Source organism: Phytophthora sojae (assembly GCF_000149755.1).
Source record: "Phytophthora sojae unplaced genomic scaffold PHYSOscaffold_5, whole genome shotgun sequence".
Taxonomy (NCBI): domain Eukaryota; phylum Oomycota; class Peronosporomycetes; order Peronosporales; family Peronosporaceae; genus Phytophthora; species Phytophthora sojae.
Window position 1 is genome coordinate 1,867,467 of NW_009258119.1, and position 25,033 is coordinate 1,892,499.

General features: G+C 51.9%; 6 protein-coding genes across 6 annotated transcripts; 3 read left to right on the forward strand and 3 right to left on the reverse strand.

Moving 5' to 3' along the window:
* Positions 1–789: 789 nt before the first annotated feature.
* Positions 790–1,340, reverse strand: PHYSODRAFT_388190 (hypothetical protein; the record flags this gene model as incomplete). The annotated part of the gene is made up of 2 exons (XM_009530454.1): positions 790–1,179; positions 1,260–1,340. Coding segments are annotated over 2 exons (471 nt in total), but the record flags the coding sequence as incomplete, so codon positions are not given.
* A 5,629-nt stretch (positions 1,341–6,969) lies between these two features.
* PHYSODRAFT_333276 (hypothetical protein) lies at positions 6,970–8,978 on the reverse strand (the record flags this gene model as incomplete). The annotated part of the gene is made up of 5 exons (XM_009530455.1): positions 6,970–7,104; positions 8,184–8,305; positions 8,349–8,428; positions 8,487–8,643; positions 8,888–8,978. 5 exons carry the CDS (start codon positions 8,976–8,978, stop codon positions 6,970–6,972), a joined length of 585 nt encoding a protein of 194 aa, XP_009528750.1.
* Positions 8,979–15,793: 6,815 nt separating this feature from the next.
* PHYSODRAFT_265377 (hypothetical protein) lies at positions 15,794–16,051 on the forward strand (the record flags this gene model as incomplete). Its single annotated transcript, XM_009530456.1, has 2 exons — positions 15,794–15,886; positions 15,938–16,051. The coding sequence occupies 2 exons, from the start codon at positions 15,794–15,796 to the stop codon at positions 16,049–16,051; spliced, it is 207 nt and encodes a 68-aa protein (XP_009528751.1).
* An 822-nt stretch (positions 16,052–16,873) lies between these two features.
* Positions 16,874–18,599, forward strand: PHYSODRAFT_250282 (hypothetical protein; the record flags this gene model as incomplete). Its single annotated transcript, XM_009530457.1, has 4 exons — positions 16,874–16,999; positions 17,286–17,785; positions 18,316–18,537; positions 18,593–18,599. 4 exons carry the CDS (start codon positions 16,874–16,876, stop codon positions 18,597–18,599), a joined length of 855 nt encoding a protein of 284 aa, XP_009528752.1.
* Positions 18,600–20,333: 1,734 nt separating this feature from the next.
* Positions 20,334–21,512, forward strand: PHYSODRAFT_286232 (hypothetical protein; the record flags this gene model as incomplete). Its single annotated transcript, XM_009530458.1, has 1 exon — positions 20,334–21,512. The coding sequence occupies one exon, from the start codon at positions 20,334–20,336 to the stop codon at positions 21,510–21,512; it is 1,179 nt and encodes a 392-aa protein (XP_009528753.1).
* Positions 21,513–24,376: 2,864 nt separating this feature from the next.
* On the reverse strand, positions 24,377–24,999 carry PHYSODRAFT_333279 (hypothetical protein; the record flags this gene model as incomplete). Its single annotated transcript, XM_009530459.1, has 3 exons — positions 24,377–24,492; positions 24,521–24,869; positions 24,922–24,999. 3 exons carry the CDS (start codon positions 24,997–24,999, stop codon positions 24,377–24,379), a joined length of 543 nt encoding a protein of 180 aa, XP_009528754.1.
* Positions 25,000–25,033: the final 34 nt, after the last annotated feature.

Genomic DNA, 25,033 nt, shown 5'->3' on the forward strand with positions numbered 1-25,033 from the left:
CAAGCTACACATATACTACATGTATAACATGCGTGGTTTACGGTTGCTCACAATATACTAATCCCCGGTGGGACATGCACAGCACCGGGTCCCGAGGTCAAACTCCAATCTGACTATTCATTCCATTCATTCATACTGGTACACACCGACAACTCCACTTTTAACCATCCGATCCACGGAATGGTTTCAAGAGCTAGAGAAGGATCGTGAAAGAAACAGCTTGAATCGCTCCCTGAACATGATCATACTCGTGAGGTCGTCGTTTCAGCTTCTCACCTCAAGTAGCGACTATCGCGTTTCTGCGATTTCATCATAAATTTCTTGTCAACACCACCTCCAAATGCTCGTCAGCGCGCTGTGCTGCCAACAGGTTTGCAGGTAGCAGTATGCAACGAGTTAAATCGAGGCAAACACGCACGTGCCGTGTGCGATGCGCTATAAATTACTGTTAAGCTGACCAGCGGGCTTGAATCTCTTGCCATAGTGCAGTAGCCCAGCAGGATGTAGGCGGGGTGTCTTCTGACCAGCTCCCACGTGGCGTGCAATTACCTATAAACTCGGGAAAAGAGAAGCAGGCCAAAGCAAATGTGTCGCCGTGTGATTGGAAATGTGCGTCATTCAACAGCAAAGACACCTATGCCATTGGAGGTCCTACAACCACATATTGAATCCACAATAGTTATCGCCGCGAAGACCCTCCACAAGTCTCCAAAATTATGTCTCCACAAAGTCATCCAGCTCCACACACATTGCCGCCTTCCCTTCCATTTTCTCGGATATCAGCTCCTCTGGTTTCGAAGCTTGGGTCAACGTAAGTGTAGGGCCGACGTTAATATTCTCCCAGCGTAGCAGCCCCATGACAGTCTCCAATACATTTGCACGAACGCTTCTCGGGTCCCCGACAGCCGAACACCCCGTCAAGTGAATTTCGCAATGCTCCTCTCCACTTTCATCGACCACCGGCACGAAATGGTTCCACATACACGCATCATTCGCCCAGATATTCTCCAGTGCCCCTCCACAAACGACAGGATCTTGCGGGACGCTCTGGGTCACGATCGCGTAGCTGCCATTCGCCTCAAATAGTCGAAAGCGCAGGTACAGCAGACGCACAACCTTGCCTTCGCGATCCGGGTCCACCTTCTCGCGCGCAATTAAATAAGTATCATCATTAAACTTCTTGACCACCTGCATAAAATTAAAACAACATACTTGTCAGTAACTAGACCCACATAATTATTTTTTTCCTTGTCTCTTACGTGGAACTGCTGCGTCGCTGCCTCGGATGCGCTTCGGTAAGTCACAAACTTGATCTCGTTCGCCCAGTTGCGATCTGCCAGGTGCCTGGCCGACCGATTCCGGAAAAGTTTCTTGAACGAGAAGTACAGCTTGTTGTCCTTGAACCGGTGCAGCGTCGTCCACCCGAAGAGGTAAACTCGTTGGGTGTCCGCAAAGCCCACTCTGTCCACCTGCGTCCTCTCGCGTCGCGAGGTCAAAATGATTTCAGTTGCGTGATCCGCACTGAACCCATTCTGGACTCTTAGGTCCCCGGGGCCCTCCCGACGCAACTGCCTGTACACTCGCTCCTGGGCCTGTTGCTCTCGAGCCATTTCCTTCAGTAACCCCTCCATCCTGTCCTCGCCCTTGACTCTCTCTCCCAGTTCTTCCTGGAACTTGAGGTTCTGTCGCATGAGCTGGTTCGCCTGCTCACGGGCGTCCTCCAGGCGTCGCTGCAGGTCCGCAATGCGGTCCGTCCCAGCCTCCGACGCGTGGATTTGGGACAGCGATTGTTCCACGCGAGACAGCAACTGGCGGTGCGTTTCCTCGAGACTCCGCGCATCCTGCCGCAGCGCCTCCATGTGGTCTCTGTCCCGCTGCCGCGCACGCTGCATGGCCTCCCGGTTGCGGCGGCGGCGCTTGTCCAGCGACGCCTGCCGCTTGAGCTCCGTCGTCGACTGCTGCTGCATTACAATCCCGTTGGCAATTCGACTGACTACAGGCGTCCCCGGGCTAGTCCCGGCTGTATATTTTAATGTACCTCGCATAGGAAGTACAACAAGCTCTCAAGATTTGCGCGCTACTTCTACAAACATATTGATTTAGATGAGTGTACAGCGATACCTACTGCGACAAGTGGCACGTTGCGGAAATACCTCCACCGTATTCTTGAGCTAAGCTTGTAGTAAGTCAGTACATACTCATTTATGTTCAGACCGCGTGAATCTTGTTGATTCGCAAACATCATAAGTACCACTGTGGCGAATAGGCCGGGGACGCCTGTACACCGCAATTCGAATTGATTACGGGAAGTATTATGGCGGAAGAGTAATCAATCTTTTGTGTAAGTTCACCTGTGTTTGACGGCAAAATACAAATGATTAGTTTATTATAAAGGCACTTGTTGCTGCACCCATCCACCATATGGAAAACTAGGCTGTGACGAGACTATTGTACCCGTTTGCGCCCGACCACGACCGTCAAGAACCGACCAAAACTGAAGCAAGCTGTATACTCCATGTATAGACCGGTTAGATGAAGAATGTTCGAGAAGGCCCAATGCCGACCACCAAAGCGACTAAGCACTTGTTACTTGATGTTAAAGAGGGTAGGACACTCTCACGTTGGCTCTCGCCTGTAGACTTAGCAACGGCACTTCGAGGGGCGCCGCTGCGCGACCTGCCCCACCCCCCTCGAGCCTTACGCTAAGTCCTCGGCTCGGCCAGGCGAGGTATCTGGATTAGATAGAAACTCCTACTTAGGCATACCTTCCGGCCCACGCGCCGAACATTGCAGACCTATGCTTTGCTTCGGTTGCAAATGGTCTCTCTGAGGCCTCTACGTGAAATGACTAAGTGCATAGCTTACGGGGAGCGAATTTTCGAACAGTACAGGACACTACACATCTCGGACAGTCCATTACATTGTTTTTTCCATCGTTCTCTTACGTTAACTCCTACCAACAGCTCGCAAGATTCTTGTGGCCACGCCACGAGCTGTAGTCTTGAACAGGTAAACAACTTGAGCGCATGCGTTGACCTAGCCAAGCAAACAACAAACATCACCACCGGTACCCGACTGAGAACACCGTCACCCGTCACCGTACCCGACTGGAAGCTTATTTTCCCCGACTGATACGGCTGTACCCGACTGACGATAGCCCCGCCCTCGAACTGATCCCAAACGCTGAAGTCTCACGCATTCTGCTTGCGCTCTTTCGCTTGTTCTCCTGGTAAAGCTGTTTGAAAGCGGAGCAGGAAGTGCCTTCTGTCTCCGCCGGTTAAAGCTGGCCGCTGCGCGTACAGACACGAGTATGAATACACCAAGTGATGCTTAGATCTCCCCCGAACAGTTACTTGCCTGACAGGACTGAGAGGTGGCCTGATGCTCGTGCATCTCTTCAAACGCGCGCAGGGAGGAAGGGGGGGGGGCTCTGACGCCTTTTGTGTTGCGTCGACCGCAGTCTTGCAGCCAGCCAGGGAGCGCTCCACGTCATCGTCGCCACGAGGTGTCGCTGCAGCACCACTAGGCGCTACCGGTAGTCGTCGACATCATGCGCATGCTTGTACGGCCAACAGGGCGACCGCGCGGCGGGGGGGGGTTCATGCGTGTGGCGGCTCGCCGCAGTTTTAGGAATGAATGGTTGAAAGTCGAAAGTACAGACAACGACGGATAAATCCGGCACCACTGAATGGCATCCTCCATAGTAAATGTGCCAGAATTCTCTATCAGGAACGATAGAGATTGTACAAGGCAATGACATAAAATACACGTAACGGAGCATAAAGTACACACAAATTTATAGAAAGTACTTAAACCATATGGAATACAAATGTCAAGTGTACATCTCGAAGTTGTAAAAAGTACAACATATGTGTTTGCGTTGCCGTATTTATCCGTCGTTGTCTGTATACCGCGTATACGAAGTTCGGATGGAGGTCAGAAGCGTGGTTAGGTTATTAGTGGGTGCAGCAACCACTCTCTATTTTAAAAGGTGTGTATACAAGTGCACTCCAGCACACAAAGCAAATGCACAAAGTGCAAGCTTGAAGTAGTGCATGTAGTGAATTGTGCAGTGTACGCGTAGACTGTGGCTGTTGTTCTTAGTATCATACAGGTACAATGTTGCCCGGCACATCTTGTTTTTGCTATAAGTTTTTACTCCGCTTTTACCGTTTCCATTTCAAGTAAGAACTCGCTGCCGATTAGCGTTGTGCGACTCGACGCTGAGATGTGGTTCGTGGTATATATCGGATCGTTGCTCATTGTCAGTACCCTTACTCGTGCACGAGTCTTTCGATATCAACTCGCTGGCCTGTATATTTGCCGACCCACACTTTCTCCGTCGACAATTGTACCTTGAGATAGCTCGATTGGAGCGGATAGTCTTAACTGGAATGAACAGCTCAATCACTAGGGGTGATCGCGATCCCTTTGATAAGGAGTTTGGTAATATTCTCGGAAAGGATAAATCTACACCTACCAAATGAATGCTGTTTGATAAGCGCTTAAAAGTATTAAATGGGTCGGAAATTGGCCATCAAGAAGCATTTCGCCAAACTGCTTATTCGATCGGATTCACTATCAATGGGCCGCGCCTGAGGGGTTATTTGTACGACACAGTACCATGCTCGCTGGTTCAGAGTCTGACGAGTGGCTCTTCAAGAGCCTTCGGTCCTCAGATCCCGAGAAGCGAAGATTGCGAGTCGGAACCACAAACCAGAGCCCATACCCAATGGTTATACTGACCGATAGGTCATGCTGCTAGGCAGCCCAAATCGGGTTAATTCGCGCCTCGGTAACTGAAGCCAGTAAACTGAGGCCGGTATCGTGGTCCTTTGTCACTGGCTGTCTTTCTCCTGGTGACCCGGTAACTGGAGCTGGTAACTGAGTCCGATCTCGAGTCACTTGACTTCAGCCATTCGCATTCTAAAGCAACCGGCACCTACGTACGTACCTATCTCCCTGCTTTTCCTTTATCTCGCGAACTATTGCTCAGTACAGCCACAAGTTCCCTACACTAACATGGTCGCACGTTTTTCGCCATAATTCGCCACTATCAGGTTCACTACGACGCTGAATTCGAGACGTGGTTTCGGCTGACTGTTGTAGTTGACGTCGCAGGCCGTGTCTACCTCGGTCTCGCTGATAGGCGCCATGGGACTACAGCTATTGTGCAATTTTACATTCTACCACTAAACCAAGCAGCCGGCCTACGTACCTAGCCACCGCACTAGGGCCCCGCAATGGCTAGGATAGGGGTCTTTTGACCGTATCTGTAGTTGTTTTGTTTTTAGTTTATAGCAGGCTTTTTATCAATACCCATTCGCGTCTCCTGCGCCTGCTTCGCAGCCGCAGCATCTGCCTGGTAATGCGATCTGAAAAGTAGATACTGTCTAGTAAGTTTGGAGCGGTATGAGGACAACACGAGTTTTAACTACGAAGTACAAATGCAGTAGCTACAAGACCGAATGTGTGACCGCAGGAGACACTTACTCTATGTCTATAGTGTAGCCCTCAATTATATCAAACTTTGACATTGAGCAGACTATTTTTTTTAGAAATCCTTAAATTTCAAAGTTTACGACTACGTTAATGGCCCCACGACCGCTACGTGCGGCGATATTGCAGCTGGGGGGGGGGGGGGTATACGGCGCGCATCTTGGCGCTAGAAGTCGTGGTCTACAGATAATTTTCAGGGTACAAACAATGCAAAGAAAACAAAACGCAACGTTAACTATGATACAAGATATTCAATGCTCCAGGTTTCTCATAAAGGTCGCCCATGAAGCTGATAGTTCTTCCTCTCACTTGCTAGGCAAGAGAGGCGACGAGTAGTTAAGCTTTGAGGTTGCGCTCGCACGCCTTGATATTCGTCGTAATACTACTGCTGTGGTGAAAGTTCTGGCTGCCCCCGTAAATTTGCTATCCCAGCCTATGCGTAGCCCTAGTTTCAATCCTGTCCATCTGTTTGGTAAATCACAAATGACGACGAAGACTAATACCTAGGAGATAGCTTACGTAATGCGTCATGGTACGAAGATAACACGTCTAGGTGTAACCTTTTTGCCAGCGCTCAAACTTCACCAGCTAAAAGTTGTAGGAAACGGGAGCTCATTGTCAAGGAAGCGAAGGTGAAGGTTGACTTGAACTTCGCCATCCCACTGGGAGGACCCAAGACAAGTTCAGAACATCATGGTCTCCCCGTTGTACATCACAATGAAGATCATGGGATCACACGCGGGATCGGGTGGTTATAAAACGGAGCTATCATCACCGATGGCGTATACTAGTAGAGTTGGGTCAAATCATTACCGAGTTAACCCTATTGTGGTGGGTCCACCAATTACCGTTATTACCTTCCTAATAACTTCCTATTAACGGTATTACCTTTTGTGTAAAGTTGGTGTATCAGGACTGCCTTAGCTAAAAAAACAAGGACGGGATGAGGCTAGCACCTATGGGCCCATCATACCTTCCTAGTGGTTGGAAGACTCTAGGTGGGAACAAGCATGAAGTCCTAGTATTGAGGACAAGCGCATTCTTGCGGACTCTGACCGGAGTTTTAGATTGCACACAAAAAGGCGGGAAAATGACCAAAGAGGTATGAAATCCAAACTTAAATGCCATGTTTTTTTAGCTAAGGCAGTCCTGATACACCAACTTTACACAAAAGTGTGTAAAGTGTGCAGCGACTACCCTAGTCTCCACCGAACGACTTAAGATGACCGCATACATGTTTGGTCGATAAAACTTGGCGACACACGGAGAGTCGACTCGAGGAATGCGCTTCGCGCAGCCATGTCGTGGCGCTGTGGCTTTAGTTTCCAATCTTGCGCCCCTTGCATGTCTGCCAGTTGTGACCTTGTTGGTGGCTTGCACTGCACCGGTAGATACTGAGTGGTCCATCCCGCCGCTGCTACGAATCCTCTTGGTCTGGGGACGACCACGTCTCGCTGCGAGGACCGGAGGCTACGTCACACCATCAAGCTCAAGCTCTTCGTCCAGCGGAAGATGCACGACCTTTCCCATGAACGCGCGCGAGTACGACGACAGGTTGTACACGTCGTCGAAGTACTGGAAGACCGAGGCGAGCTGCTTGCGGCTCTGGAGCACGGCAATCATGTGTCAGCATGGTAGTCTGTGCTGGTCGATGAAGGCGCATGTGCAGTGCCTCTCCTCCAGGTTAACTCGATGTTGGACACGCATAACGAGCGATCCATTGTCCCGGTGCACGTAGCTGATGTGAGGAGACGCATGCTGGACACGGCAGTGACCAATGTCTTTGCTTTGCGGGTTGTACAGCGCCATGCTTTTTGGGGGCTTCTTGAGCGATACAAGGGAGGCTGCGTGCATGTGCGCCCTCGTCCGTGAGGATGCTGTGGTGTAGTGGATGGAGATATTTTTGCGCGGATACCCAAGATCAACAAGATGGCCAAGATCGACAGTGTGGACTAAGATCGGCAAAGCGTGGCGACGCGTAGTCTGGCACGATAGTAACCAGCAAGAAGGTCAAGGGGGCAACATCAAGGTGAACAACATCTCTGGAGGTGCTTGAGAGCCAAACCCCGGCGTAATCGATCAAAGTCGACGATATCGATCTTGGCGGTGATGACGCGATCTTAGAGAAAGAGTACCCCATGGATTACGCGGACACCGGGCAGAGAGCCAGCGGCACCGCCAACGTTCAAGGGAGCTAGAGAGCACGCGCACAGACCGCACGAGCGCAGGAGTGCAGGAGAACGATAGGACAAGGGCTTAGGACAAGCTAACATTTTAAACAGAGTTGTTTTTATCTTCTACTGATCAAGTGGTCTTCGCCTTCGCACTACCGGGCACGGGATATACTTTGGCCCACCCGACGCTACGTAAGTCGACTTATACCCCAAGATCAAGGAACCTCGGATGCCAGGATAGCTTGGCCCAGCGTCCGTCAACCCTCATTTCGACCCACCGCTAGAGGAAGCGGCAAGCAAGGGAAGGTAAAGGAAGGTCACACATCAACCACAAGGCAACACCAGGCCAAGATCACACCTGGCCGGCGAGTGTCGATCTAGCCAACCCCAGATCGAAACCGCCACAAGTACTCCGGCGCAGCGTGAAGCATATCCTCATTGTTGCCACAAGTTCCCGCTGTCCGCCAGACAGTCCAAGACTCAACCCCAAGCGCGTCTTCTCGAGATCACCCGAAGAGCGATCCAGCCCACCGACGGGTACACAAGGTGAGGATCAGCAACTTCACGGAAGATCGGAGTACCCCCGCCGTTAGTCGGCAGTTCGGGCGCCGTGTGCAAGAGGCCCCCGCGATCTGCAAATTTTGCGGAGCCGCTTCGCCACAATGCTGGCTGCACCACGGTGCTCTCTCAACACCTCCTCCTCAATTGCAGGCAGTCGTTCGCGTAGCTGCGCCCGGTTGTCGTTGGCGAGCATGCTGTCAACCGGTAGCCCCTTCATTTCCTGCCAGCACAATACCTTCCTGCAACGCGTACGAGCACATTTTGCGCCACTTGGACCCGCCCACAGCCACGCCAGACGCATCGTGCGTCCGCTTAATCATCGACTCGGGGGAGATAGGCTCGTGCGTGGCCACCACCACGGGAAACTTGAGCTTCGTCAGGTCCACGGACGCGAACGATGTTTTGCTCGCTATCAGCGAAGATAGCAGCTTCGAAGCGACTGAACATGAACCAGCATGCAGTACGACACGTCTAAAGCAGTGTAAAGCATTTTTGGGGCCTCACAAGGCGGGACAGGCAGAGAACACGACGTCAACAGATCCCAAGATGGCGTGACCAAAGCGCGTGACCAAATCGCTTCATGACCTGTAATAGATTGTCCCACTACCAGCGTCGTTCGGTGTCCTCGTGGGTCACCACACACGAAGCCGTACGGGCAGTACTCGATGGTGTCTCCGGCATGGAGTTCTTCGTAGCGCAGTTGGTCTGCTGAGAGAGCAACCATGACGACGGGCAGATGACCATGGTTTGGCTTCGAACGGTCGGGTACTGAGGCAGCAAGATTGAGCGTGTTTAGCAGCACAAATACGCACTATAGGCAGTCACAGTGGGATGCCGATCACTTCGGGGCGGAGTTTGTGGGGATAAGACACTAGGACGTCTAGCGTCCTCGCGCATACACCTTCATACACCTTCAGTCACTTTTGTGGTCAGTCTCATACCTCTACACGTCAATTATTTTAATTAAAATTACCGCATACACATACCATCAACAAATACACTCGTTTGGCATATAAGTTTTGTTGCTTTGTAGCTTGTGGTTGAGGGGGCAAATTCCGAAGTGAGATTAAATGTTATCGTCTCTCAAACTACTCTCTAGTCTTCCCCTCCTGTTTTCCTTCTTGTTCTCCTTGTGCTCGTTGGTGCCTCTCATCAGACGGATTACTCCCGGGTTCCGCTTGACTTGATCTCATAATACATGGGTCTCCCTGACCAGCCATTGGTCCAGAGACCGGCTGCCGCCGGCTCTCCCGTCGCCGTCGGATCCTCCGAGTCATCGGCGGATGTGTCCACACGTTCTCCTCGTCCTTGTGCATGTATTGGCGGAAGGCGCACCGCCATTATGTGGGAGCTTGCCGTCCAGCCCTGAAGCAGCGCGATCTGCATGGTGAGGACAAGAGCAACAGACAGAGCCCCGACAAGCTCGCGAGGCTGCACCTTCTGCTTGTACATCCGCTTACATTGGTAGTCTAAGAAGTAGGCGTGTGCTAGTTTTGTTTTAGGTCTTAGGTAGTCCTGTAGCGTGGTAGACAAGCACAGCAAGAAGCCCAGTGCCTCTTTGCATTACCTCTCTCTGCATTACGCGCATTCTGCCGCGAGCAACAGTTCCGCGAGAATAGATACTAGATGGTGGTGAACTTTGGCGGCCTTTTCGACACCCAGAGCGTTTGCTCGAGTCCTTTTCCAGCGAGTACCGGTTCTTCTAGCACAGCTCGTCGCCGCGGTGAGGGAAGTGAAAGCTGTCACCAGATTTGGCGTTTTCACTAGGATTTTGTAATGAAGGTTTAGGGGAAGTGGTGTTTTAAACTGCTATTTTGGTGGTAGTGGTAGTGAAAGCGCTTTCGAAACCTCTCTAATATCGCAAAAATTGCAGCTTTTGAGACGTGTTCGATGATAGCGCATGTGTTGCTAGCTTAGTTGCGGCTTATACGATTCATACTTCAATTGTCACAGCATGATATTGTCGTCACTGGTACGACCAATGGAGAAAATTTTTGCCCAACCGTTGATGGAGCGAGCAGCGTTATGTAGCACACAAGGGTTCGCCCTTTTCACACAAGCCTTTTATCCGCACTACGTTCAGCCCTAGTTGTTTTGCATTCTTTTATTCTTTTTTAAAAATTCTTACCGTGCGTTTGGCTTCACGAACTTATTTGTGCAGAGGAAACCATGAGAGCAGATTCGAGGTAAACCGTCGCGCCAAATGTTGGTTTTTGAATACTATCTGAATCGTTCATGCACGTCTACGTGAAAGTAGGCAATTGCATGATTTCATCACTAATAAGTTACTACTGTAGTACTTGGAAGATGAAGGCATGGAAGGGCTCTTGGTACAGGCACTTGAGATGCTTGAGGTGTTTCGGAAAGTGAATACATGTTGGTCGAGCGAACAGCGCTCGCCTTAGCCTAGCTACAGAGGTGTTGATGCCACAGATTATGCGCAGAGGATACTTACGGCACTAGGGCCATGAGCATTCGCTCTGGCAACTACAACCATCATACCTATCAAATTGACTTGTACCTAAGCTATGTCATAATACCTGTCTCGTGTACAAATGTGGTCAGTGCAGATAACTTCTGGCTTCAGTCCAGAGTCTGTCACCGAGGCAGGCTCAACACTCCCCCTGAACTTGATGGGAAGGCAACCCCGCTCGCGGCGGCCAACTTCATGAACTGTGGCGTCGGCAACGCCTTCGTGAGGAAGTCGGCGAGTTGTCTTGAGGACGGGACGTGCTCGATCTTGATGTGACCGGCGTCAACATGGTCACGAACGAAGTGCAGAAGAAGATCGATGTGCTTGGCTCGAGCGGAGTAACCGCGATTGCAGGCAATGCTAATCGCAGCTTGGTTGTCGACGAGAACCCGGATGGTTGCATGCACTCCAACACGCATTTCAACGAGAAGCTGACGAAGCCACTGCAGCTCTTGTGTGGCGAGAGCGAGGGCCATGCACTCAGCTTCAGCAGTGGAGAGCGCGACAGCATTTTGGCGCTTGCTCTTGAAGATCACAGGACATCCGTCCATCAGCACCAGCACGCCTGAAGTCGATTGGCGTGTAGCCATGTCTCCACCCCAATTAGCGTCACAGTAGGCACCGATTGAGAGGTTGGATGGAAGGCCACGCTTGAACACGAGCGACGCACGCTGTGTAACCTTCAGATAGCGGAGCACACGGATAGCAGCATGCCAGTGCATTGCCTGAGCCTTGTCCAGGTACTGTGATAGCGTGCTGATGACTACACATATGTCCGGGCGCGAGCCATTGGCGACGTAGAGCAGTGAGCCGATGAGTTGTCGATACGGCATGTTCACAGCGAGTTGCGGGGCTCTGTCGATGGGACGCAGATCTTGCCCGACTACTTTCGGGTTGCGCACTGGCACCGCATCAGCTTGACCAAACCGATCCACCATGCGGGCAATAAACTGCGACTGCCGCAGATGTAGCTCCCGTTGCACACGATTGTAGTTGATCCAGGCACCGCTCAATGGTGACAGCTTCTTCTTCAACTGCAGAGCCCACCAACAAGTCGTCGACGTAGAGAACCACGAAGATAGGTCCATGTGGTCCAACACGCACAAACAGGCACGTATCACTCCGGCACTGGGAGAAGCCCATGTCCACGAAGACAGAACGAATGGTCTTGAACCAGACCGCTGCTGCTTGTTTCAGTCCGTAAAGACTGCGGAGCAGCTTGCATACCATTCCTCGTTCCGCGCGCACTCCCATGGGGATGGCCATGAAGACAGCCTCGTCCAGGTCACCGTTCAGGAAGGCGGTCTCGACGTCGAACTGCTTGATGAAGTAGCCCAGGTGATTGCAGGCAGCAAAGAAGACGCGTAGAGTAGGAAGACCAGCAACAGGGGAGTAGGTTTCATGATAGTCAATTCCAAACGTCTGCAAGAAACCCAAAGCGACAAGCCGAGGCTTGAATCGCACGATCTCGCCTCGCTCATTCCTCTTAAGAGCGAACACCCACTTCGAGCCAATAACCTTCATACCAGGAGGGTGGCGAACAATATCCCAAGTGTGGTTACGGATGTGAGACCGCAGCTCCACACTGATTGCATCCTTCCACATGGCGGCATCCGACGACTTCATCGCTTCTCGATACGAAAGAGGGACATCGGCTGCAGCTAAAGCCGCCTCATCATCTTCGAGCCGAGGGCGTTTGGGATCCGGCTCACCGTCACTGGAGCTGTCACTGGAGAGGTCATTGTCACCATCGGCCTGGGACGGAGCAGCAAGTTGTACATCAGGTTCATTGGTGTGAGATGGTGGTAAGGCCAGTGGTTGACGGTTCGGCATCTCCACACTCGGAAGAAATCGCGGCACCATGTCGCGACCAACAACTGCACGTCGGAGCGAGCCGCGAAATACCAGTTGACTCTCCCCTTCGTCCGAGCGGCCTTGCACCATCACGTCGTCCCTGGTAAACGCTTCCATAGCACGAGAAGGGGCGCGCACCAAGTCATGTCCTGCAGCCTGGTGTTGGAGTTGCTGCTGCTGGAGAACACTCCCTTGAGTAGTCAGCGGCGTCGCAGCAGGCACCAACGCACCCGACATATCGTCGCCTTCGTCAATGTCCATCGGAGTCGATGGCAGGCTAGCCATCGGGGCTGCAGTGTCCACATCCATGTCGACATCACCATCATTGGTAGAGCCGTCAGGAGCCGAGTGGCCTGGCACATTGGCGTTAGCACCAAGGTCATCATCCAAGCCAATGGCCACCGGCGGGTCATCTCGCACAACCAGCGTCTGTTCCGTCGATGGTGGGCGCTCATCCAGGCTGATGGTACGGGCTGTAGCAACACGAGAGGCGTCGAAGTCCCATACTCGGTAGGCCTTCGAGTTGTCAGCGTAGCCGAGCAGCATGCACTGGTGGGCCTTGCTCTGCCACTCCGTTCGTAGTGTCTTATCCACGAACATGAATCCACGGGAGCCAAACACGCGAAGATGGTTCAATGTGGGCGGCTTCTTCCACATGACTTCGAACGGGGTGACGTCGTTACGTGCCGTGTTTGGGATACGGTTGGTGAGGTAAACGGCCGTCATCACCGCTTCGGCCCACCAGCACTTGTCGAGTTGCTGATATTAGAGCATCGATCTGGCCCGTTCGACGATCGTACGGTTCATTCGTTCGGCGAGCCCATTCTGCTGGGGCGTGTAGGGCGTGGTTGTTTGGTGCACGATGCCATGTCGCGTATAGAACTTCTCAAAGCTCTTACTCACGTACTCTCCTCCATTGTCGGTGTGCAGACACTTGAGGGTTGCACCCGTCTGTGTCTCGGCGAGCTGACGAAAGTCTTCAAAGCACTTCAGCACCTCCGACTTGGCTTTCATCATGTAGACCGCAACGTGTCGGGAGTAGTCATCAATAAACGTGACGACAAAGCGAGCTCTGCCCTTTGACTTTGGAGTCATAGGACCCATCACATCACTGTGTACGAGCTCCAGCAAAGCATGCGTCTTCACTTGGCTACTCGAGCGATGGGAGAACAGGGCCGCAGCCATCTTGCCGCAAGCGCAGCCCTGGCAAGCCCCGTCCAGAACCTCCTCCGACGTCATGTCGGGCACATCATCGACCAACCGCGACACCGCGCGCATGCGGGGGAACGAGAGATGCCCAAGACGCGCGTGCCGTACAGCGAGACTAACGTTGGCTTCCGCCGACGCCGCAATCTCGTCCATCTGCGCTTTTTGGAGTACTTGAACGTCCCAGACATACATGGCGCCGGTTTTGCGCACACGGGACACCAACGTGCCCTTGTACTGGATAGCACATCCGTCACCATCGAAGAGAACCGACATGCCCTTGGCAGCTAGTGCAGGAATTGAGAGCAGCTTCCTGTCCAGGCTTGGGACATAGAGTACCTTAGTCGTCTTCACCGGGGCTCCGTCCCCGGCCGATACGCGCACCGTTCCCACCCCGCGAGCTGCCAAGCGATGCCTACTTGCCACACGGACATCCAGTGGCCCGGCTAGCTCCGAGAACTCACAGAAATCTTCACGGTCGTTCGTCATGTGCGAGCTAGCACCGCTATCGAGGATCCACGACAAGGTTACATCCATGGACACTGCGAAGGTATATTCGCCCTGGTCGTCGTCTTCACCAGCTCGAGGTCACTGTGCTCCTTACACAAACAACACCTCCCGTTGAAGGCGTTACTACCGGCGCGTCCACCGCGCCATTGCGCGCCACCACGACCATTCTGGCGACCGCGCCACCGTTGACGGCGACCAGACCGTCCCGTGCGGACACCACGACCTTGGTGATCGTCCGAGCGGTCACCACGAGCATGCACGTCTCCGACGGCACATTGAAAGCGCTCTCTGGTTTCTCGCGCTTCTGGATCGTCTCATACTCACGCCGGAGCATCTCTTTCGCTTCGAGCAACGTCATGTTCCCGTGGGCTTCAATGATCTTGATCATAGCGTCGTATTCTTGCGGGAAGCTCCCGAGCAAGATGACCAGGCGCTCTTCCTCGACCACGATGTCACCAACCGCTGATAGACGCAAACACAGCTCATCAAATTGCATCAGATGCTGCATAAGGTCGACCCTAGTGCTCATCTCGAACTCGTGGAGCTGCTTGCGCAGCTGCACACGGTTGTGCAGATTCTGTTTGACGAAGAACCCGCGCAGCGTCTCCCAGGCTTGAATTGCCGACAGAGCCTCCCGTACCATGGACTGATTCGTCGGGCCTAGCAATTTCACCAGCACTGCCAAAGCCTTGAGGTCCGCGGCTTTCCACTCCGCACTTCCTTGCAGAGCGGCCTCTTCCAGCTTGAGCACGACGTGGTTGAGCAGGTCCTTGCGCGCGAGGGTCATTCTGGCGTTGAATTCCCACAATAAGTAGTTGTCGTCGCGAAGAACGTCGTTGGGACCGGCGATGTTTGGGCTCATAACCACTTGGAAGATGAAGGCATGGAAGGGCTCTTGGTACAGGCACTTGAGATGCTTGAGGTGTTTCGGAAAGTGAATACATGTTGGTCGAGCGAACAGTGCTCGCCTTAGCCTAGCAACAGAGGTGTTGATGCCACAGATTATGCGCAGAGGATACTTACGGCACTAGGGCCATGAGCATTCGCTCTGGTAACTACAACCATCATACCTATCAAGTTGACTTGTACCAAAGCTATGTCATATTACCTGTCTCGTGTACAAATGTGGTCAGTGCAGATAACTTCTGGCTTCAGTCCAGAGTCTGTCACCGAGGCAGGCTCAACAGTAGTACCTAGACCCCAAAACTCCTTAATGAAAGTGTTTATCTCGGCGATACCGCTGGTGATTATGAATGACGCTCGATTACGGTGGTGAGCATGCGTGAGCTCTCCACTGCATCACAGGATCGGTTTGAATACTCCGTCGCAGTTCTAAACATGTATGCCGACAATGCCCCACCCTGCAGTCTGCATAACCCCCTCAATTAATCTAACGTCGGTGTGCGTTTTTATTGTTCGTAAGCGGTTTTGCATCGTTAACTTTGCCATAGTCACTTGGTAATTTGCCAACTCCCTCTGCCTCCTCCCCACACACACATCCCATAACAGCAAGTCTATGTGTCCCAAGTCGACTGCACTCCTACTTGCGGCAACTCTCCTGGCATGTAGTGCAGCTACAGCCACCAAGTTGACGTTTGTTGACCTCGCGGTAATGCTCTAATCGTTCGCCGATAATCGAAGTACCACGCTGTTGCTCAAGGCCTCCGAAGCAGTGGACAATGACGACGACGAGAGGGGCGTCCTTGACGCGGTCGCGGGTCTGATCAAGGCGGGCGCGCCCAAGGTTATCGACACCACCAAGTTGCACACGTGACTGTATCAGAATGCAAACGGGGTCCACGTCTTAAAGAATTTTGCAGCTCGGTGACGACATCTACGCGGCTCTGAAGAGCTCGAAGCTGGATGCTATGAGCAAGTACACCGCCATGTTCAACCAGAAACACCCAGACAAACAGATCTCTCTGATCGCGACACTCACGGCGCACTACGGAGACGACGCTGTGGCGAAGGCACTTGTGACTGCGCAGGCGAATAGAAAGACTGCGGATCTGGCAACGCAACTGCGTAGTGATTGTGGCAAAGCGGCTCCGCAAAATTTGCAGATCGCGGGGGCCTCTTGCACACGGCGCCCGAACTGCCGACTAACGGCGGGGGTACTCCGATCTTCCGTGAAGTTGCTGATCCTCACCTTGTGTACCCGTCGGTGGGCTGGATCGCTCTTCGGGTGATCTCGAGAAGACGCGCTTGGGGTTGAGTCTTGGACTGTCTGGCGGACAGCGGGAACTTGTGGCAACAATGAGGATATGCTTCACGCTGCGCCGGAGTACTTGTGGCGGTTTCGATCTGGGGTTGGCTAGATCGACACTCGCCGGCCAGGTGTGATCTTGGCCTGGTGTTGCCTTGTGGTTGATGTGTGACCTTCCTTTACCTTCCCTTGCTTGCCGCTTCCTCTAGCGGTGGGTCGAAATGAGGGTTGACGGACGCTGGGCCAAGCTATCCTGGCATCCGAGGTTCCTTGATCTTGGGGTATAAGTCGACTTACGTAGCGTCGGGTGGGCCAAAGTATATCCCGTGCCCGGTAGTGCGAAGGCGAAGACCACTTGATCAGTAGAAGATAAAAACAACTCTGTTTAAAATGTTAGCTTGTCCTAAGCCCTTGTCCTATCGTTCTCCTGCACTCCTGCGCTCGTGCGGTCTGTGCGCGTGCTCTCTAGCTCCCTTGAACGTTGGCGGTGCCGCTGGCTCTCTGCCCGGTGTCCGCGTAATCCATGGGGTCGAGATCATCACTCTTTCTCTAAGATCGCGTCATCACCGCCAAGATCGATATCGTCGACTTTGATCGATTACGCCGGGGTTCGGCTCTCAAGCACCTCCAGAGATGTTGTTCACCTTGATGTTGCCCCCTTGACCTTCTTGCTGGTTACTATCGTGCCAGACTACGCGTCGCCACGCTTTGCCGATCTTAGTCCACACTGTCGATCTTGGCCATCTTGTTGATCTTGGGTATCCGCGCAAAAATATCTCCATCCACTACACCACATGATCAGCTGGCGGCTTGGCTGAACGACGGCCAATCCGTTGTCGGTGTTTTCAAGCTCTTGCACCTCAGCGACGACGGGTACTTAGCGCTTACGAGCCGGAAGTTGGAGGTGTTGGAGGACTACATTGCCTTGTTCAACCGCGAGAAATCGGCTGAGAAAACGTTGCTCGCGACGTTAACGGCGGGTTTCAGCGGAGAAAGGAGATTGGCGGAGCTGCTTGCTGTCGCGAAGGCGAACGGCTTCACGAAGCTGAAGGCCGAGGAATTCGAGTCTGCGCTATTCAACAAGTGGCTGGGGCTTGGTCAGAAACCGGAAACCATCTTGAAGAACTTGAAGCTCGATAACAACGTGAAGGGCGCTCTGAGCGACTTGAACCTGCAGACCCTGGCCAACTACATTTCTGTCTTCAACAAGAAATACCCGGTCAACGAGGCGTCTCTGCTGGGGACGTTCACAGCGCACTATGGCGAAGATATTGTCGCGAAGGGGCTGGTGTCTGCGAAGAAGTATGTGGTCACGGAGAGAATTTCCTTCATCATTCCGGTCATGGGGTCAAAGAGAACAGTCCATTCACAATGTTTAGCCGAGGACTCGTAGAGTCAGGTCGAGGGGCGTAAGCTAGTCGTAGCGTCGGCCCGAGAGTTCAAGCGTAGAGGCCAGCCCTGGGAGTGGTGTGGCGGGTTGCGAGCGTGGTCGCGGTGGAGGATTGCCAAGCGGTCCGCTGAACTTGATCGTTGTGCCGCCGAAGAGCAAGTGACCTCGGAATGGCTGTCCCCACTATCCTGCCTAGCGTTGGGAAAACTTACCCGCCCGGGAACTGCATACTACAGCCCCGTGTGTTGGGTAAGAAACCAAGGTACCTAAATATACAAACATAAATGTAGCCGCTCGGCGAGGACGACGTCTGATCCCGTTGTCGAAGTTGATCTTCACGTTCTGGGATGACCTCCAATCAGCGGGAAAATGAGTTTCCCCCTTCGCCTTCGGCGTCCTTGGAAAATCTCCATTGCGACGCAGCTGCAGACTCAGCAACTAGAGGGGTGGCTGCGAGTGGGAAGTCCGTGGACGATGTGGACGCTTTGCTGAAGATCAAGCAGGATGGACTTGCCGCCTTTGTCAGCCGGAAGCTGGATACGCTAGATGAATACATCAAGCTGTTTAACAGCAAGAAATCTGCCCACGAATCCTTGATCGGGGTTTTGGCTACAGCCTTCGGTGGCAAGGACCAATTGGCGGCTACGCTAGCGGCTGCGAAGCGGTACCCCTTTATGAGCGCAAAGGTGTCGAAGCTGCAGATAACGATGCTTAAACAGTAAGTAAGGGGTAACCGTTATTTCTTACCAAGGGTTTCAAGATTAACGAAATGAATCCGGCGGGTGCTCCGGGTTTGGAATGTTCGATCGCGAGAGAGTACGAGACGTTCTGTGAGTGGAAGGGAGTGTGCAAACGTTCCCCTTTTACTAAATACTCGATAATTTCTTCTGGTTAAGTACCAACGTTACTTGAGTACTTGCTGTGCCACTTTTCATTGCCGGGCGGGGGAAGATCAGCGTTTGGAAAGTTGAGAGAAGTCGGTTGATGGTCCACAAGTGATGGAAAGCCATTTGTTTCTACCTGGCGTCTAATTGGATGTCGTTAGCTGTTAGCTACGTAGCAACAATGATCCTCCATTCGAAAACAAAACAGCTTTGGTAAGTTTTCCTTTGTGCTCACAATTTGGTACATTACATTATTGGGAGTTATTTATGGCACACTAAAAAGCAATACCTCCACCTAAAAATATGAACTGAAATGACTACTAAGGGGATACCCTGTTGCCTGTAATAGTGGTTCTCACGGTTGGAAGGTCCGCAGGTTTCATCAGCCAATAGGGTTTTGCAAACGTGCAGTCAAACCTGCAGCGAGTCACAAAGTATGCTGGCTAACCTGCAATGCACTTGCTGAACACACCTGCAGGTTTACGCTGATTGGTTAGATTTACCTGCAACCTGCAAATCTACCAACCGTGAGAACCACTAATACACGTTTTTGCACTTCATAGGGAGGAGGTCGCACTAATGTGTCGTTTCTGCCAAGGCAACAAAATTCCCAATACAAAACCTTATATTATTACATCCCTCCTGTAAAGGTTTATAAGGAAAATTCATACAGCGTCAAATCCCAAGCAACTATCCGGATACCGTGCGAGGCAAAACTGCTGACCTCGGGACGTCGGGGATGCCTACCTATAGGCTAGAAAGGAAGGTGACGACGACGACATGACCACCCTTTCATCAAACGTTCGGACTCGAGTTTTTAGTTTATTTGTAAAGGTATTCAGATAGCTTTGATTTTAATTAAAGCTATCTGAATACTTGAAAATAAATATTAATAAGTATACCAAGATATGTGGAATGGAACCTCTGGATAGCCTAGCTACTTAATCTGGTACAAGGATATCATTATTGGTACTTAGGAGAGAATGAGATTTCGTATCTGTCAGTTTTCGGCAGCCGATGATGAATAGCTCAAAGCAGTCTAACCTCTCAGCCAGGTTGACCAGATTCACTATACTCTAACAAACATTTTCCAAAAGCTTGCTAAAAGGGAAATTCAAATTGGAAGGGGCTTAGGTTTCCGTAAATCACGAGCATCTCCATCACAGGCGATATTCTCTATATTTAGTTGGTGGAGCATTGAAATATGAAGTCGAGCTCCCACTTCTATTCCCAAAGACAACAGAACGAAATAGGCCCTTCACTGTGGCAGGGATGCCTTCACTTAGGAATAAAAGTGTTATCATGACTACTGAAAGGTACCATGGCATTTCTAGTTGGGATGCGCCTGTGCCGACACGATTGGGTTTGGCACTGTACATACGGGGTTTGCCTCCATGTGCAATCCTTACAACCTCCTCCATTTAGCAGACGGCGCGATTGAAAGCACGTACAGTACCACCAACAGCGACTTGCATGCACTGTTCGTAAGCGGTGCTCCCTCTGCATTCCGAAGGTACGTCCTCTCACGACCAAGTCACTTCAGTTTTTGCCGCCTCCAAGTCCTACATACTAAACTATGCGTCCCGAATCGATCGTACTGCTAGCAGCGGCTGCTCTCCTGGTGTGTGCCGATGGCGCCTCCGCCAAATCGGTGGCTGTCGACTTCCCAGTCACAATCCACGATAGCCAAGACGCCATTCCCACCAAAAGGTTGCTAAGGAGTTCAGAGGACAGTGAAGAGAGGGTCGGCTTTGATACACTTACGGGCCTGGCCAAGGCGGGCGCGTCGAAGGTCACGGGCACCACCGTGCTGGATACGTGGCTGTTCCACAACGTGAATGGGGTCCAAGTTTTGGCGAAGTTGCAGCTCGGTGACGACATCGCGGCTGCGCTGACGAGCTCCAAGCTGAAAACGTTGCGCAAGTACATCGCCATGTACAACAACAAGCACACGAACACCCCGACTTCTTTGATCGAGACGCTCACGGCGCACTACGGAGACGACGTCGTGGCAAAGGCGCTCGCAGTCGCTCAGAAACAACCGAACACGGAGGCTCTCGCAACTCAATTACGCAAGAATCAAATGGCTATTTGGATGCGGAAGGACAGGACCGGCGTCGATATTTTCAAGCTGTTGAGCTCCGGCGACGATGGATACTTCACGCTTACCAACCTGGAGATATTGGACGACTACATCAAGCTGTTCAATCGCGAGAAATCCGCTCACGAAACGCTGCTCGCGACGTTAACCACGGGCATCGGTAGCGAAAGAAGACTAGCGGAGCTGCTGGTAGTCGCCAAAGCAAACCCGACCACGAGGGAGAAGGCCTTGGAGTTGCAGTCGGCGCTGTTTGACAAGTGGTTGGCGAGGAAATTGCGACCGGAAACCATCCTGAGAGGCCTAAAGCTGGACGATAACGTGGAGAACGCTCTGACCAACCGGAATCTGCAGACGCTGATCAACTACATCTCCGTCTTCAACAAGAACAACCCGACCAGCGAGGCGACTCTGATTGGGACACTCATCGCCCACTACGGCGACGATGTTGTCGCGACGGCGCTACTATCGGTGAAGAAGGTTGCGGGTACGAAGGATATGGCGACGGTGCTGCAGATTCAGCAACTCGGGCGCTGGTTCAAGAGTGGCAAGTCCGTTGACGTTCCCAGACGATTTGTACGAAGTCATTGCAAGCCGAAAGTTGGAGGCGCTGGACGACTACGTCAAGCTGTTCAACCGGGAGAAATCTGCGGATGAATCTGTTATTAAGGCTATGGCAGCGGCCTTTGGCGGGGAGGACGAAGTGGCGAAGGCTTTGGAGACTGCAAGGCGTTATCCGGCTCTCAACGCGAAAGCCACAGAGTTGCAGAATGCGCAATTTGCCCAGTGGGAGAAGGAAGGCCTGAAATCGGAAGGCATTCTTGCCAAGGTGTTCAAAATTGGCGAGACGGAAGCTGGAACCGGTGTGGAGGAATCCATTGTAAAACGGTACACGATGTTCTAGTAGACGAATTTGATCAACGTGTTCACCGTTGCGAAGTCAAGGCGCTCGTAGAAAAAAATATGGTGTGAAGGAGTTAGTTGGACCACCGAATAATTGAATCAACACTTTTTTTCGATTAGATTTTCTATCGCGGTGAGCTATCGACATAACAGTAGCGAATACGGAGCTTTCTAATAACTATGCGAGAAGAAATGGGATCGACGAGGAATATCATGTTTCACAACGGCAACAAATGGCTGAGCAACGTGGATACGGATTCGTAAAGTGAGCTGGACTACTTTGATCTATTCTCGCAAGTTGGGCAAAACCTGCATTAAGCATGTCTCAATAGTGAAGTATCTCCTTTTTCAGCCACGAGGCCAGATCTCGACAGTATCCGAACGCTCTCCAGCTTTCACCCGGCTTGTAAACCAAGTCCGTCGTGTGTTTTTTTAGCTCTTGCCCATAGGACCATTCTTGCCAAATTAGTGCTGCCAAAGCATTTCAACAAAACCTTATCCATTGTCTCTCTTGTCGAGCTTGATCAGGTACTTGGACCAAAGCTAGGAGTTCTGAATTGCAGTTTTCCTTCGAGATTGAAGAGCTCGTTGTAATCTCGGCGGATTGTTTACAAGAAAGTGTTAGTGGTCCACGGCAGGCATCTTTTTCGTTTCAGCGGAATTTCATGAATGTCCCTTTACTTTGTGTGATATCCAGGGTCGATATTGAGGTTTCCAAGCGGCAAGTCTCTGCTTAGGACACGCCGACCTGACCATCGACTTACAAATGCACTCGTGTCTGCCCAGAACCACGCAAATATGGAGCAACTGCGCACGGATCAGCTACTGTATTTGTTTGACTGAACTAGGACAAATCCGTCGTCGATGTCTTCTAGCGCTTGAATCTCGGCGACGACGGGTACTTTTGCGCTTATCAGCACTAACTTGGGTCTGCATGCTGAGATTGCTCAGAGCCTTCGCCTGTTTTCGTCAATAATTAGACTCATCAAGGTTGCCAGCCACTTGTTCTACAGTTTCGATTGCAACTCTAAGGCTTTTCTCTCTCGTGGTTAGATCCGCCTTTGCGGCTTCCAGCAATTCCGCCAACTCCCTATCTTCACAGAACCGGCCGTTAACGTTCCCCACCCAAAGTTCTCGCAAGGATATGCCGTCGTCCAACACCTATTTTCCATCTTCAACGAAAAAATATGACCGGCGAAGTCTCACAGCTTGGAAACGCTCACAGCGTACTACGGCGAAGATATTGCCGCGAAGGGGTCAGTATCCGCGAAGAATCGCGATAGTACGAAAAAATATCGCGACGGCACTGCAGACCTAGCAGCTGGAGGGGTTGCTGAACAATGGAAAATCCGGTATTGGATAATGCACCCCGAAAACGCCCCAAATCCCAAAGTTTTTCCCAAATGATTTAAGACCATGGGAACGTTTTGGTACATATTTAGGACAGAATAACCTTCAGTATGAAAGAGCCGCACAGGGCGGACACTCGCGCGTTGGCTCTCGTCTGCGGACTTAGCGACGGGTCTGCGGGGGGCCCGCCCCTCTCTCGCTTCGCTCGGGGGGCGCCGCTGCGCGGCCTGCCCCACCCCCTTGTCCCTTACGCTAAGTTCCTCGTCTCGGCCAGGCGCGGTGTCTAGAAAAAAAATATCGGGTTGCAGCGCTCGCGTTCGCTCGCTCGCACAGACACGCCCCCGCCTAATCGGCGGGTGTTGGCGATTAGTGAATGCATCGAGTGAGGCTCGCGCTCGCGTCCGCTCGCCCTCGCCCATAGCCTTTTGACCATAATCAGTCAACTCCGTTTTGGTACATATTTGGGATAGTTTTACGAGAAAGCAGTCGTATACTTGGCCCCAAATATGTACCTAAATGTTACAGAGACAATTCATCATTTGGGACATTTGGGGCGATTTGGGCACATATTTGGGATGCATTATCAGCTTCCGAAAATCCGTCGACAGTGTCTTCACATTGCTGAAACTATCGAAAGATGGCTTCGCAGGCATTGCCAGCCCGAAGTTGGAGGCGCTGAACGACTACATCAAGCGGTCCAACCGCGAAAAATCGGCAGACGAATTCTTGATCAAGACCCTGGTGATAGGCTTTGGCGGTGAGGACGAATTTGGCGACGGCTTTGGAGACTGCAAGCCAATACCCACTTCTGAATGCAAATGCCACGGCGTTGCAGAATGCGCAATTCTGCGCCGTGTAGGAGGAATGAATTGATTCGGACAGCGCTCTAGCAACGTTGGCGGTACAAGCATTTTGGAGAACTCGATTGCAAAATGATTCACGTCGTTTTAGGCGAGAGGAGGGCGGGGTCGTGCACCTCGCGGATTCTGCACCGGGTACAATGCGATCGCCAGATACTTAATTCAATCGCCTCCTTCTTCAGATTTTTTTCTTAGATTTTATTTTTGCGTTTCTGTAGCAGCAACGACTCCGATACCTAGAGTAGAGAGAAAATATGCTCGTAGATTTACCTGCTGATATCAGTCCTTAAACAGGGCTACTTTGTCTATCACAAATGTGAAAACAAAGAGAGAGAGAAAATCTTCTGTAATTTGGAATAAATACTTTCAAGACGAGAGAGGTGGTCGCATGATCTTGTGAGGTACGTATTAAATCGCACCGATGAAGTATCTGTACGCGTGCACAAGCTCTTTGTCTTTCGCGGCCCACAGCTTCTGATTCGGTAGTTCTCCCAGTTTCGATTTGATGGTATCCGAGCGCACTCCTGCCTTCATGCATTTTGTAAATTGCACCGATTGCAGCTCCGTCGCAATTTTTTTCCAGCCCCGGCTTGGACGAGCCCTGCGCCGAAATGATCATTCTTGCCAACGTGGCCTCGTCGTAGCGCTTCAACAGAGCCTCAAGCATTGTCGCGCCCGCGTTCTTCTTATCGAGTTTGGTCACGTACTTGGCCCAAGCGAGGAACTCCAAGCTGCCGAACAGTCCATTCTTGCCTTCGAGATTGAAGAGCTTGAACGCGGCCTCCGCGGACTTCTTCCGGGTCAGCCACCACTGCACTTGAGTCTTCTTGGCGCCCGTTTTAATCAAGTTTTCGAGACCAGCGATCGCAACTCCCCTCTCTTCTTCGTCTACGGCCGCTGCCTCGTCAACTCGCAGAAATCTCGGTAACTATTCCATCAGTAGGCGAACGGACCGCTGTCAGGGAGGCCGCGGTCTCAGATGCCGCACTGGCAGGGGTAAGAAGGGTAACAGCAGTGTAGTTGAGACGCATGGCCAGAGTACATAAGAAAGATTATTTCACGACT